Source organism: Rhineura floridana, chromosome 11, assembly GCF_030035675.1.
Source record: "Rhineura floridana isolate rRhiFlo1 chromosome 11, rRhiFlo1.hap2, whole genome shotgun sequence".
Taxonomy (NCBI): Eukaryota; Metazoa; Chordata; class Lepidosauria; order Squamata; family Rhineuridae; genus Rhineura; species Rhineura floridana.
The window spans coordinates 39485867-39498184 of record NC_084490.1 but is presented as its reverse complement, the minus strand read 5'-3'; the positions used below and the strand labels follow the sequence as shown (position 1 = coordinate 39498184).

Sequence of the window (12318 nt, the reverse complement as noted above, 5' to 3'; positions counted from 1 at the left end):
ATGAGTATGGCCGATAGAACTGTGCTTGGAAGCCATCTGCTAGTCCATGGCTGATCTGCTTACCATGCTATTTTCTGTTGAGCAGGAAGCCTGCCACTGGCAGGCTCATTTCTCAGGGGAAAACTGTACTTTGCTAGAGAACAAATGTAATTCCCTGGCAAATGTAATTCCCCACCCATTTTATCCTCATATCAGCCTTGCACAATAGGTTATGCTGAGATTGTGAGATAAATTCAACTGGTGAGCTTCATATGATTCATTGGGAAGCAGGACTGGAGAGACTAGTCTACAGGAGTCTAACCACTGTACTGCACTCGCTCTTCTACCCTGAAATGCAGCCCAGCTTCATTCTTGCCCTGTATCTCACCTATGTTACAAGAACCTTTTATTAGCATACTGTTTGATATGTATAATACTTGTTTTGCCTAAGCAAGTGCAATGGGTTTTCCAGGTGTTACATGTCCTTTACAAAACACTATAAAAATACTTGGACCAGTTGTACAAATTAAACCAAAAATGACAAACTGAGAATCACTTGCTTCCAGGTTCATGGCCTTATACTTTGCTCCTTGTGTGAACTTCTGGAAAGAAGTCAAAATATATTAAGTGGAGATAGTTTCCTTTTAAAGGCTTCGAATTCTGTAACAAATGTTTGCACAAGACACAGACTTCTATGCGGCAGTAGGGTTGCCTCCGATTCCTCCATAGTGCCTGGAAATTGTAGGTCCAAAACGTCTATACCACTGCAATGTTTTTAATAATAATAATACCCTGGAGGCACAGTGGATGGAAGGCTCTCCGGATTTGCTACAGATCAGGCGTGGGGAACCGTTACCCCTCCAGCTGTTCCTGGACTACAATTCCTATAATCCCTAGCCATTGGCCATACTCGCTGGGGCTGATGGGAGATGTAGTTCAGCAGCGTCTAGAGCGTCAAAGGTTCCCCCCACCTGTTCTGGTTCCTGCATTGGAGGCGAGAACCGGCTGCTAATGGTCGAGCTGCTTTTCCTTGGCAGCTTGGATTTCTCAAGGAGCAGTGTCTTTACTCATCAGTATTGTGCCACACCGCCTCTGGGTCAGTTATGAGCGAAGGTAAGAGAAAGAATAACCAGGGTCTATTAGCTAGCTCAGCCCTTTGGTCACTGCGGAGACTTGGGATTCTTCTGGGAGAGCCCGTGGCGTGCGGGTGAACCCCTCGGAGCCCGTTCATTCCTTTTGCTGCGCGGTCCGGCAGAAGCTCCCGCCCGGCCTCGATTGTGCGCGGGCGGGGCCGCCCGCCCTACGCAGGTGCCCACTCAGACACGCGCAGCAGCAGCAGGCCAGGGGGCAGGGCTGCGGCGTATCAGGTTGCAAATCCGGCGCGCACTCTTCCCTCCCCCTCTCCGCTTTCCATGCGTTGACGTGAGAGACGGCGGTGGGGCTTGGGAACTAAGATGGCAGCTCTGGCAGAGCCTCTGGGGCTGGAGAGGGGTAAGCACCGGACTGGAGATGGGGAGGAGAGATGTGCATGCGTCGCCTTCGAGGGGAGGCTGCTTCAAATGTGCCATGAGGAGCGGGAGAGATGCATGGGGCTTCCCCATGCGGTAAGGGAGGAGGCGAGTCAGGACTGGTGATCAAGCAGCCCCGACGCAGAATTGGCTACCGAGAGTGGGTAGAACAGAGCTCGCTCTCTCCTTACAGCTTAGACGTCTAAAGGGTAAATTGCGGGTGGGGGTGGTGAGAGCCAGCCCATCGTACGGACGCGCGTGGCTAGCGCCGGGAGACGGATGGGAAGGTGAGAACTGTGTTACTCCCTGCGAAGATGGAGGTGGCGGCCGGGTCTTTTCCTTCATTCCTAGGCATGACTGCTGAGAAGGAAGTCTGAGCCGCTTCCTCCCGGGGAGGAAAGGAGAGAAGCTGGTCCGAATCTCCTCTTTCCCGCCCCGTTCCTCGCTGTTATTTCAGCTGAGGAGGAGGAGGAGGAGGAGTGGGTTAGGCGTTTCACTTCCTGGCTTTGGATTCCGTCTCCGTCGAATGATGCCTCCTGTCTTCTCCCTCTTCTTAGATGTGGCCCGGGCGGTTGAATTGCTGGAGCGGCTGCAGCGCAGCGGGGAGGTGCCCCCTCAGAAACTGCAAGCCCTTCAGAGGGTGCTACAGAGCAAATTCTGCTCTGCCATAAGGGAGGTGAGAGAGAATATTCTTGCCTCCCACCTCCAATCCTTTTGGGTCACAAATTTCTTTTTCATGTGTAGTTTCTTATATCTGATTCTCCTTACATCCTGTATCCTCTGATTTCCCAAACTCCTTGTCTGTTCTCCCTATATGCCTATTCATTGCCTCTTCCTCTACCTGTCATTTCTCTGTCTACCCATATCACACTTGGCCTCTCATCTGCACCACACCTACAATAATCCTGTGTTTGGAATTGGGGGGGGGCTACCATTAGGCGGAGTTAGGCAGTTGCCTCAGGCAGCTGATTGGGGGGGTCATGAATGAGGACCCAAATGGTTAGCTATTTCTTTTCTTATTCATTTATTTTTTCCTGTCAGGGAAAGCCAGAGGTGCTTTTATGGGATTTTTTGCCTCAGGTGCCACAAATATGGAAAATATACTTGCAGCGTACTGCAAAGAACAGTCCTTGGGACAAGGTTTTCTAAACAGTCTTCCTTGGGGACTGTCACCAAATGATTCCTCTTGCACGTCAGTGGTCGATGGACAGTTTTCTTTTTGTGAGAAGCTATTCTCCAAGATGGATATTTTTTTTTGCAAAATTAGTATTTCACCCTTTTTCCCCAGGACAGAATGAGAATAATTAGTTATTTAGTTCTATCATTATTGTAGTTTTACCATCAGGGAAGGGGAGACGAATTTCTGGGATTTTTTGCCTCAGGTGCCAAAATAACGTGAACGGCTTTGGTGGACTGTGCTTCTCAATTTGAGGAAGGGGAACTATATCCTGCTCTTCCTCAGGCAGGGAAATGTCTTGGGCTGGCCCTGTTTGGAATCTCTTTACAGCACTCCTGCTTAATAATCCCCCTTCCATGTCCCTTGCTAGTCAGCATTTCCTGCTTTTGTGTTGCTTCCATTCCCTCTTGTCTCCTGTTTAGCCCATCTGTGCTCCTAATTCACACCTGATGCTTCTTTCAAGTATCCTTCTTAGCATCTGTATTCTGGGTGGTGTCACCCCCAGACTCCATGGTCAAATCACCCTGACCCCCTCTTGTCTCTCTCCTGGACAGGTCTATGAGCAACTGTATGACACACTGGATATCACGGGGAGTCCTGAAATTCGAGCGCATGCCACAGCTAAGGTATCAGAAGAAGCTTGTTGCTGTACATCCAGTGACGTCGGTTCCCACATTAGTATATGTATTTGGGAAGCTGTTTGTCTGCTTGCTATGCATTTTGAACACCTGTTAAGATACCGTGACCAAATTTTGTACGATGGTTCCTGAGATCAAGGAGTAGGCATTCATCTATATGAATTGTCCTGGTGGTGCCCTCTTCCCCTCGCTGTGTCTCATCTCTCTCTTTTTATGCCTGTCCAGCTGTGATGTGTGTACTGTACAGCACACGAACAAATGGGAGATGATAAGGGATGAGTCAAGTGAAATGAACATCAAGGAAACAGGGACACGAGGGGAATGTGTTTTTAAAAAGGGGCTTGGCATTGAAAACAAGCTCTTTTGCCATAAGTGATAACCTAACTGTTGACGTTAGCATCTTCTCTTCTTCCTCCCTTGTCCAGGCGACGGTGGCTGCCTTTGCAGCTAGTGAGGGCCATGCACACCCGCGGGTGGTGGAGCTGCCCAAGACGGACGAAGGCCTGGGCTTCAACATAATGGGGGGCAAGGAGCAGAACTCTCCCATCTACATTTCCCGCATCATCCCCGGGGGCGTGGCTGACCGCCACGGTGGGCTCAAGCGTGGAGATCAGTTGCTATCGGTCAATGGCGTGGTGTGTATTGGGTGGGAGGGAGCACGGGAAGCTTCTTTGTGGGTGTACGAAAGGGAGAAGAAAGTTTGCAGAAATACAAAATGCTTTAGTGAGGGGAAAGACCCCAAACACCTCAGTGAGGACAAAGCATATTCTGTGGCCGTGGATTGCTGATTGACTAGTTTTATTTGTGTGTGTGAATGTTTTTTGTTGATTTTATATTGATGTTTTATATACATTATAAATAAATATACATTAATTGTTTAGTTGGAGGTTTAGTCCGGTTGATTGTTGGAGGGAGGACAATGGGACAGAAGGGGGAATGGAGTGCTCTAGAAAAGGGTATGGCTGGCTGACTGGCCGGAACCCTGAAGAGGAGCACTCTGTACTGCAGCATTTTGTTGTTTGTCCCAGATGTATAAATATGTTGTTTGGAGCAGAGGGATGGCTGCTGCTCACTTACCTCAGCAGTGATGACTGGGAATGATGGGTGGTTGCTAGAGGTCTTGCATCAGGAAATGCACTTCTGCCTTGATCACATTCCATTTCTGTCTGGTTTTCTGCAGAGTGTGGAGGGTGAGCAACATGAACGGGCGGTGGAGCTTCTGAAAGCAGCACAGGGTACCGTGAAGCTGGTTGTACGCTACACACCCAAAGTACTTGAAGAAATGGAGGCACGCTTTGAGAAAATGCGGACGGCGCGGCGCCGGCAGCAGCACAACAGCTACTCGTAAGAATTAACTGCAAAAAGGGCTTTCCAAGGGGATGGATAGAGTGGCCAGAACCAGAAGGGGACAGGGCTTTTGCACCTTTTCACAGGTGTGTGGAGAAGGGAATTTCAGCTGGTGATTCTTGAACCCAGGTGGCTGCCAATATCAGTTGAATCACCAGCCCAACCATAAGGTTTGGGGAGAATTTGAGAGTTGTTTTTGGAACTCAAACACAGGAAACTCTTAGACACCACAGCAGGCAGTAAAATCCATCTGTGGTTGATTCCCACTGCTAACACCAAATCTGAAATTCTGATTTTGAAATTTTCCCAGTATCTGATACCCACATGCAAATCTGAAAGTTGAGAAGGCATGAGAACTTGGCCTCTGAATTCCTTTCAGTAGTGCCTCCCTACAGAGAGAGACAGAGATTAGTGAAATTGAGATTTGATGCTTCTAAGAGAGTGTCTTGAAACTGACACGGTTGGGAGATTACAAGAGAAAGGGGCAGGCATGGAACAGAAAGAAAATACAGATGCAGAATCCTCATGGAGTATCATATTTATGAACTTGAAAGGGAACAGGGGAACCTTCATTTATTTATTTAAGGCTATTTATATGCAGCTGAATGCATGACATATCTCTTAAGCAGGGTAGAGCATCTTAAAAACAAAAACTGCAAAATTAAACGATAATAAAACAAGAATTACAATATGCAATAAAACGAGCAAGGCAAACTACTAAGAACAATGGTAAAAAGTACAGAAATGCACTAAGGCATGATAACATGCAGAAGATAGAGTCCAGCTTTATCAATTGGAGAGTCTGGGGAAAAGGGGGTGTCTTCAAAAGATGGCTGAAGCAGGTAACCAATGGCAATGATAGAGGCAGCATCATAGATGCAGCGTTCACCAAGGATCTTTAAACTTTGTTATTTTGCATTTGCTCAGACAGCAGTTATTCTGATTTCATTCCGCTGTGTTCGGTCACCCACCACTCTCTCTTCCTCTTCCTCTCCACCATCACATCCTAGGATGTCACAGATACTGCTCTTATCTCTTGGTTAAGTAGAGTAGCCAGGTGGAAAAAAATGGTTCCTGCTTTGAGATTTAGGGGTCTTCTTACCTGGCTGCCTCCCTGATTGCTCTCATGGCTGGCATTTCCTGTCTCTCTTTTTGTTTCCTCAGATCCCTGGAGTCCCGAGGATAATGTGCATCATTGTCTTATCTGGTTGCTTTGGGCTGGCCCCTGATACTTCCTGCCCCACCCTCCCATGGCCTTCCCAATGGTTTTATCTGTATAGCAGGAGATCATATTTATCTACCTTCCTTCCCTTTGTTGGAAGGCAGGCTTCTATGTATAGTATTTATTCTCCACAATCCTCTTACTGAACAATGTTCTGTGTGAGTGACTGTCTGTGCGAGTCCATACCCTTTGTGAAACTGGGGAAGATACCACATTTGCTACCCATGATATGCAGGGCTATCGCCTCCCCAAAAAGAGGAAAGTAGGAAATCGCTGCATGAAATACCTCTACTCCAGAGACTGTTTCATTTCATTTCCACTGTGGGTGAGGGATCCTCTCTCTAACCAGTCTCCTTTTTCACCCTAGAAGTTGCAACACCTTGGGTGCAGGGAAAGGGTCCTTCTGTAAACAAGCAGCTCTGGTGAGAATGAGCCAGCATGGTTTGGTGGATAAAGTGCTGGCATTGGACCTGGGTTCAAATCTCACTGGGTGACAATATTGCTATCTCTCAGCCGAACCTACCTCACAGGGTTGTTGTGAGGATAAAATAGTGAAACCCTAAGTATGGTGCCCCGAGTTCCTTGGAGGAAGATTGGGACTCAGTGCCAGTTATCAGTAACAGAGGATGGGGAGAAGAGAATTTTCCCACGACTCTAAGGCTACAACTTCACTAAGCCGAACCAATTTTTGTATAGCAATCCATATTAGAATGTGATTTTTTTTTAAAGTTGCATGTGGATGTGGGAAATTCCAATAATTTCAGCTGCAAAGACAGGCTGTCTTTGGGTAGCTTGTGCTCACTCAGCCTCAGTTCTCTATCTGTAAAATGGGAGCTAGACTGGCCTATCTCACAGAGTTGCTGTGAGAATGAATGAGATAAGAACAGCAGTTTAATGCTTTCTGGACTGCAAAGTGCTATGGAAGTTATGAATAATATGTGTGTGTAAATAATGTCTATTCAGATTATACTAAGTAAGAAAATATAGCTCCCCCCTTTCCCACAACAATTATGATAGACCTCTAGTTTAGGTTTCTCTTGACAGGCCTCTAAATGGCTCTCCTGTCCTACTCCTTTTCAGCTCCTCTGACAGCTGCCCCATCAGGGTGTGAAGACAAGAAATGGAGGCAAGGGAATGTGCTGGGGTGCATCTTTATCCTCTAACCAGCAGGTGGAGCACTTAATGTACTGTGCAGAACTCTGGTCAGGATTTGTGAAAAAGTTACCTTGAAGTGGATTTTTGGGTGATGGGGGATCGAACTGCTTAATAACAATTAGGGAATGCCAATTTAAAATTCCATGGCTCCCCTGCTTAATTTTGGTGGTTTGACCCAGCAGTTAGCCACAGATGGGAGTTTGGTGTGTCTAGTCTTGTAACCCTTTCAGATCTAAAAGCCATTCCTTTTTAGCTGATCAGTGCTGAGCTGAAGCCATCCTGGCCTGAGTGAGTTGCAGAAGCCCCCCACGGAACTTAATGTGGGTCAGTTTTTCACCTGCTACTGTGAGTGCTTAGAAAAACCCTACTACTTGCAGTGGCATTCAAAAAGTCAAGCCAAAGAATTCTAGGCAGAAGGTAGCCATGGGTGTACATCTGCATAGATTGATTGAAATCTGCCACTTTTATGTGGTGATAGGGGGCAACATGGGAAGTGATCCCATAGCTCAGTGGTGGTTGAGCACATGCTTTGCATGTAGAAGGCCCAGGTTCAGTCCCTGGCATTTGCAGCTGAAAGGATCAGATGATATCTGAGACATTGGAGAGCCACTGCCAGTCAGAAGAGACCACTCTGGGCTACATTAGGGATGGGGAACCTGTAGGGTTGCCCTCCAGATCTTGGTGGACTTCAGTTCCTATCAGCCCCAGCCAGCATGGCCAATGGTCAGGGATGATGGGAGTTGTAGTCCAGAGCCACAGCTTGGACTGGATGGCTAAATAATCTCTGACCTGATGTTAGGCAGCGTAACGGAAAATGAAATAAGTATTAGAGAAAACTACAGCTTGATGGTGGAGCACATGCTGTGTGTGCAGAAGGTCCCAGGTTCAGTCCCTGACACCCCCCAATATTTTTTTTAAAGGAGCCAGGTATCAGCTGCTGGGAAAGACCTTCTGCCTAGAGGGCTGCTGCCTGCTAGAGTAGACAACACTGGAGTAGATGAATAGTCTGGTTTGGGTATGGCAGCTTCCTAATTTAAAATATATATCGGAGGAAACTGTTCAAACCTAATCTTTCACTTAATCCCAAGAGGACTGCAGTGTGCAAAAATAAAGATCAAAAACACTTCACAGTGAATACATGCCATTTTCAAATCAACCTGGTTGTATTTATGTTGGAAAAAAGGTATTTAATGTTAAAAAGTAAATAGGTAAATCATATATATTATTCTGAATGTTGGAATGCAATAAAATACCATACCAAAGGCATGTCAGTCTTCTTATACTTTATCAGGACTAGATTGATTTGAATATGGTGTTACTTATTTGTGAAATCTTTTGGATCCATGCTTTGTATACAGTCATTCCCCCAATTTTAAGTCTGCACTATTTTCTCTGGGAATGTGCCTCGTTTCCAGGTGTACTTTTTCTCCACAGAATTGGGGCCATCCCAGTGCATGTGTGTGTGCGCACGCATACATGCGCGCGTGCTCAGTGTATGCACTGAGGGCCAAGCTAGATTTGACATGCTGGTTTTTTACAATGCAGGTTGCATCAGCTTGCAGGGGGTGAGGAGAAGGATGCTGATAATTAACAGCATAGAGAAGGAGTTCCTCCCATATTGCAGTCCTGGGGAAAATCTTTCTTCTGGTATTTGCTTTTGGAGGAAATGCCGGATTGGTGTTTTATTACCCCATTCCAAAAAAAGGCATATTCATGAGGGATTTTCCTCAGGACTGTAGGATGGAAGGAAAGGGTTATGTTTTCCTCCTACATGTGCTTTGAGCCTGTTAATTATCAGCCCCTTCCCTTACATACAAGCACATTTGCACTTTTAAAAAATGCTGGAGGCTTTTAACTTCAGGTCTAGTTTGGCTCTGAGAGGGGGTCATGAAAAAACATTGGCTTCGCTCCTTAAAAATTAACTCACTCAAAATATTCAGCTTGTGTTTACTAATGTTCACAGCCTCTGCAGGCATTATTAAAAGTAAAGGATCTGAGCTGCTTTAGCTGTGTGCCCTCCCCAGGCCCAGTCTGCTCAAGGGGATTTTTTGACTCCGTACTTCCATCTTTGACAAGCAGATTCCTGTACCTTGTTGCAGGCTGCTTTTAACACTCTCCCCCCCCCTTTAAAAAAGCAGCTTGCACCATTGGAGGCTGATGCTTATGAGAGAAATGCAAGACCCAAAGCCCCCTTGGTTCTGTGGCTCTTTCGATCACTGAAATGGCCCAGAATGCTCTGGCACAGTCAAGAGCAGGGGTGGCTCAGCTATGGCCCTCCAGATGTTGATGGACCCCAACTTTCATCAGCCCCAGACAGCATGGCCAATACTCAGGATGATGGGAGTTGTAGTCCAACAAATACCTGAAGGGCTGCAGATTTGCCACCCCCGGGTTAGATGGACCAAATAGCTTGCCTGTGATGGGATCTCTAATAATATGATGGTGTTGGGGAGCACTGTAATGATCCCACCAGCTGGCTGTACCTGTGATACTCTCGCCAGGGCCACCACCTGTCAGGATCTCTGTTTTTATTTGTTCTCTCACGTGTTCTAGCACAGATCTCGCAAGACCCCACTGCTAGGCAGCACTACCAGCCACTTCCTGTAAACAATACTGCCTGAGACTTCGCCTTTAGTCTCCTTCTGGCTTCTTACTATGTGTTTGAGTGCCCTTGCCGTCCACAACCCCCCTGTACTTTGTCTATAAAGTATACAGCCCTGGGTTGCTCTATATGCTTGACGATGTTACAATATCTCTCTCTTCACCGCTGCCACCATTTATTTGATACAGTTTCCCTCCAGCCTTGGTAATTACCCTGCCCTCCCTTCTGGTCTGTGTATCCCCAGCCAAGGATCAGGCTTTTGGTAAACCAATAAAGGTATTTATTTGATAACACCAGGAAATAACAAGATTACTTTAGGAACGTTCAACAAGCGTATGGTTTCATATAGTGCCACTCTTTATGTTTCCAGTCTTATATATTCTGCCTAAATACCAGCCAAATATAATCCAAACCTCCCTCAGAACTCTGCCAATCACTCCTCTCAACAACTCCCCCCTCTCACTCAGTCACTTACCATATATCACTTAATAAACCCGCACTTACCATATTTACAGATATTAAAATACAGGGACATCACAAGCACATACAACACTTTGCTATTACTCTGCCTGGAGTGGGATACAAAATCTTCCTGGCACTGTCAACCCCACTCCTTTCATTGGACAAAAGGCTAACAGCTGATTAACTCTGTTTAGGGAGATCTGGCTTTCTTTGGTAGAACCCACACTTCAGTGAACTTTCTGCCTATTACTTGGCCCCCATGGATGTTACCTAATTATACCACTAACAGGTCACAAGTTGATCAGGGTTGAGAGGGAAGAATACTGCAGAACTCTTGTGTAAGCTGTTCCAAACTTTCTGAAAGAAGAATGTGACATAAGTGTAATACATCAATAAACTAATATAGCACAATGTTTGAGAAGCCTCCCTTCATAAACCACATTACAGTGTTTTTGCATCCCCCCATCCCGTGCTCTTTCACATGAATGTGGGGATCAAGCAGGTGTTTGAACCTCAATTGGAGAATGATGTATGTACCAAACTTCATGCTGGTCTCACAGTGCTCAATGTGTTCATTAAATCAAGGGCCTTGCTTCTCACTATCAATAGTACGTGATGATGCTTATTGTGCACAAATAGGACAAACGCTGCAAAGTTTGATTCTGAAGCGGGCTAGATGAAATATTGGTCTGATTTGATTCCTCAAAAGGCACTCTGTCTCTAGTTTGTTTACATAAGTATATATTGACTTTCATACAACACCCAAAGGTGAACCGCAACCAAAGATAATACAATAAGTTACACAAGCTAAAACATTAAAACAGTACAAATCTTAAAATACAGCATCAAGCCCAGGGCAAATTAACGTAATGCAACGTCTGGGATTAAACAGCAAAAACTGGGAATAAAGATGTGTTTTTCAAACATGCTAAAACATCACTAGTGTTTTGTGCCTGTCTGAGCTCAAGGGGGAGGTGATTCTATGGGGGAGAGCAAACACAGAGAAGACCCTTTTCCTGGTTACCACCAATCACACTTTTCCAAATTTGTACAACCAAAACCTTTAGCCAATCTTAGTAAACGATTAGGGGAGTGTGAGAGGAGATGATCCCACAGATAACCTGGACCCAAGATATTTAGGGATTTGTAGGACAAAACCTTAAAGCTGGGCTGGTAGCTCATGGGCAGTAAGTGCAGGTGCCTCTAAGGTTAAGTCAATGTGTAGGGCTTTAGAGTTGGCAGAGCACTATGGAGGGGGGAAACTTTGGCCCTCTAGATGTTGCTGAATTACAACTCCCATCAGCCCTGGCCATTGGCTATGCTTGCTAGGGCTGCTGGGAGTTGTAGTAATGGGTCTAATGCCCTAATGGGTCTCTGGTGTATTTACAGCTCCTTTAGTGCCTTACTGGTACTACATTCTATTTATGGCTGATCCATGTGTGCACATAAGGAAATTTTTCACGTTGTGTGCGCGCCTCTTGGAATGGAGCGTTGCTTTAACCAGGGTAGGTGCAAAGTCTGTTTCACCAGCAGGAAGGGTTGCTTGTAAAGGTTTATTCTGCCAGATTGCTGTTGGTATGTCTAGTTTGGGCAGTGGGATCCTAGTACATTCTTTCATTATGGAAATGGCCCACAGCAGTAGTGGCAGGAACCTAAGAAAGCTGTACTTTTTAATTTTTTATTATTTGATTTATATCCCACCCTTCCTCCCAGCAGGAGCCCAGGGCGGCAAACAGAAGCACTAAAAACACTTTAAAACATCATAAAAGCAGACCTTAAAATACATTAAAATAAAATGTTAAAAACATTTTAAAAGGTTTTAAAAACATCTTTTAAAAAAGGGTTAAAATTAATTAAAAATATTAACAAGCAATTCTAACACAGACGCAGACTGTTTTATCACAGGGAAAGAATATTTAAGTGTATTTGTATATTTTCAAAAAACCAAACCTATCCTGTCATTTGGCCGTCAAAAAGGCCCACAAAGCAATTTAGAACAATAAAACAAGGAAGCAAAACACAAACATCTCACACAACAAAGACACATTAGTTGTCTTCACTTTAAACAATCAACAGCTAGCAACATGCTAAAATTGAGGAGCAACCCCAAAGGTCAGAGGAAAACACTCATTTCCTAAAGAAAGGATACAATGGGGAAGGTTTCTAGTAACTCTCAAACTGAGTTTAGGATGGCAGCTTATGCATCTCAAAAGATAATTGTGTAAAAG

The 12318-nt window shown here is 45.4% G+C and overlaps 1 protein-coding gene across 3 annotated transcripts; it reads left to right on the top strand.

Moving 5' to 3' along the window:
* Positions 1-932: 932 nt before the first annotated feature.
* LIN7B (lin-7 homolog B, crumbs cell polarity complex component) lies at positions 933-10981 on the top strand. Of its 3 annotated transcripts, none has more exons than XM_061589953.1 (6): positions 933-1092; positions 2045-2163; positions 3219-3290; positions 3728-3937; positions 4483-4646; positions 6952-10981. In XM_061589953.1, the coding sequence occupies exons 1-6, from the start codon at positions 1083-1085 to the stop codon at positions 6980-6982; spliced, it is 606 nt and encodes a 201-aa protein (XP_061445937.1). In that variant the 5' UTR covers positions 933-1082; the 3' UTR covers positions 6983-10981. The 3 variants fall into 3 exon arrangements, with proteins under 3 accessions (XP_061445937.1, XP_061445935.1, XP_061445936.1); XM_061589951.1 differs by lacking the exon at positions 933-1092 and adding an exon at positions 1353-1470; XM_061589952.1 differs by lacking the exons at positions 933-1092; positions 6952-10981 and adding exons at positions 1355-1470; positions 5814-6042.
* The last annotated feature ends 1337 nt before the right edge of the window (positions 10982-12318 follow it).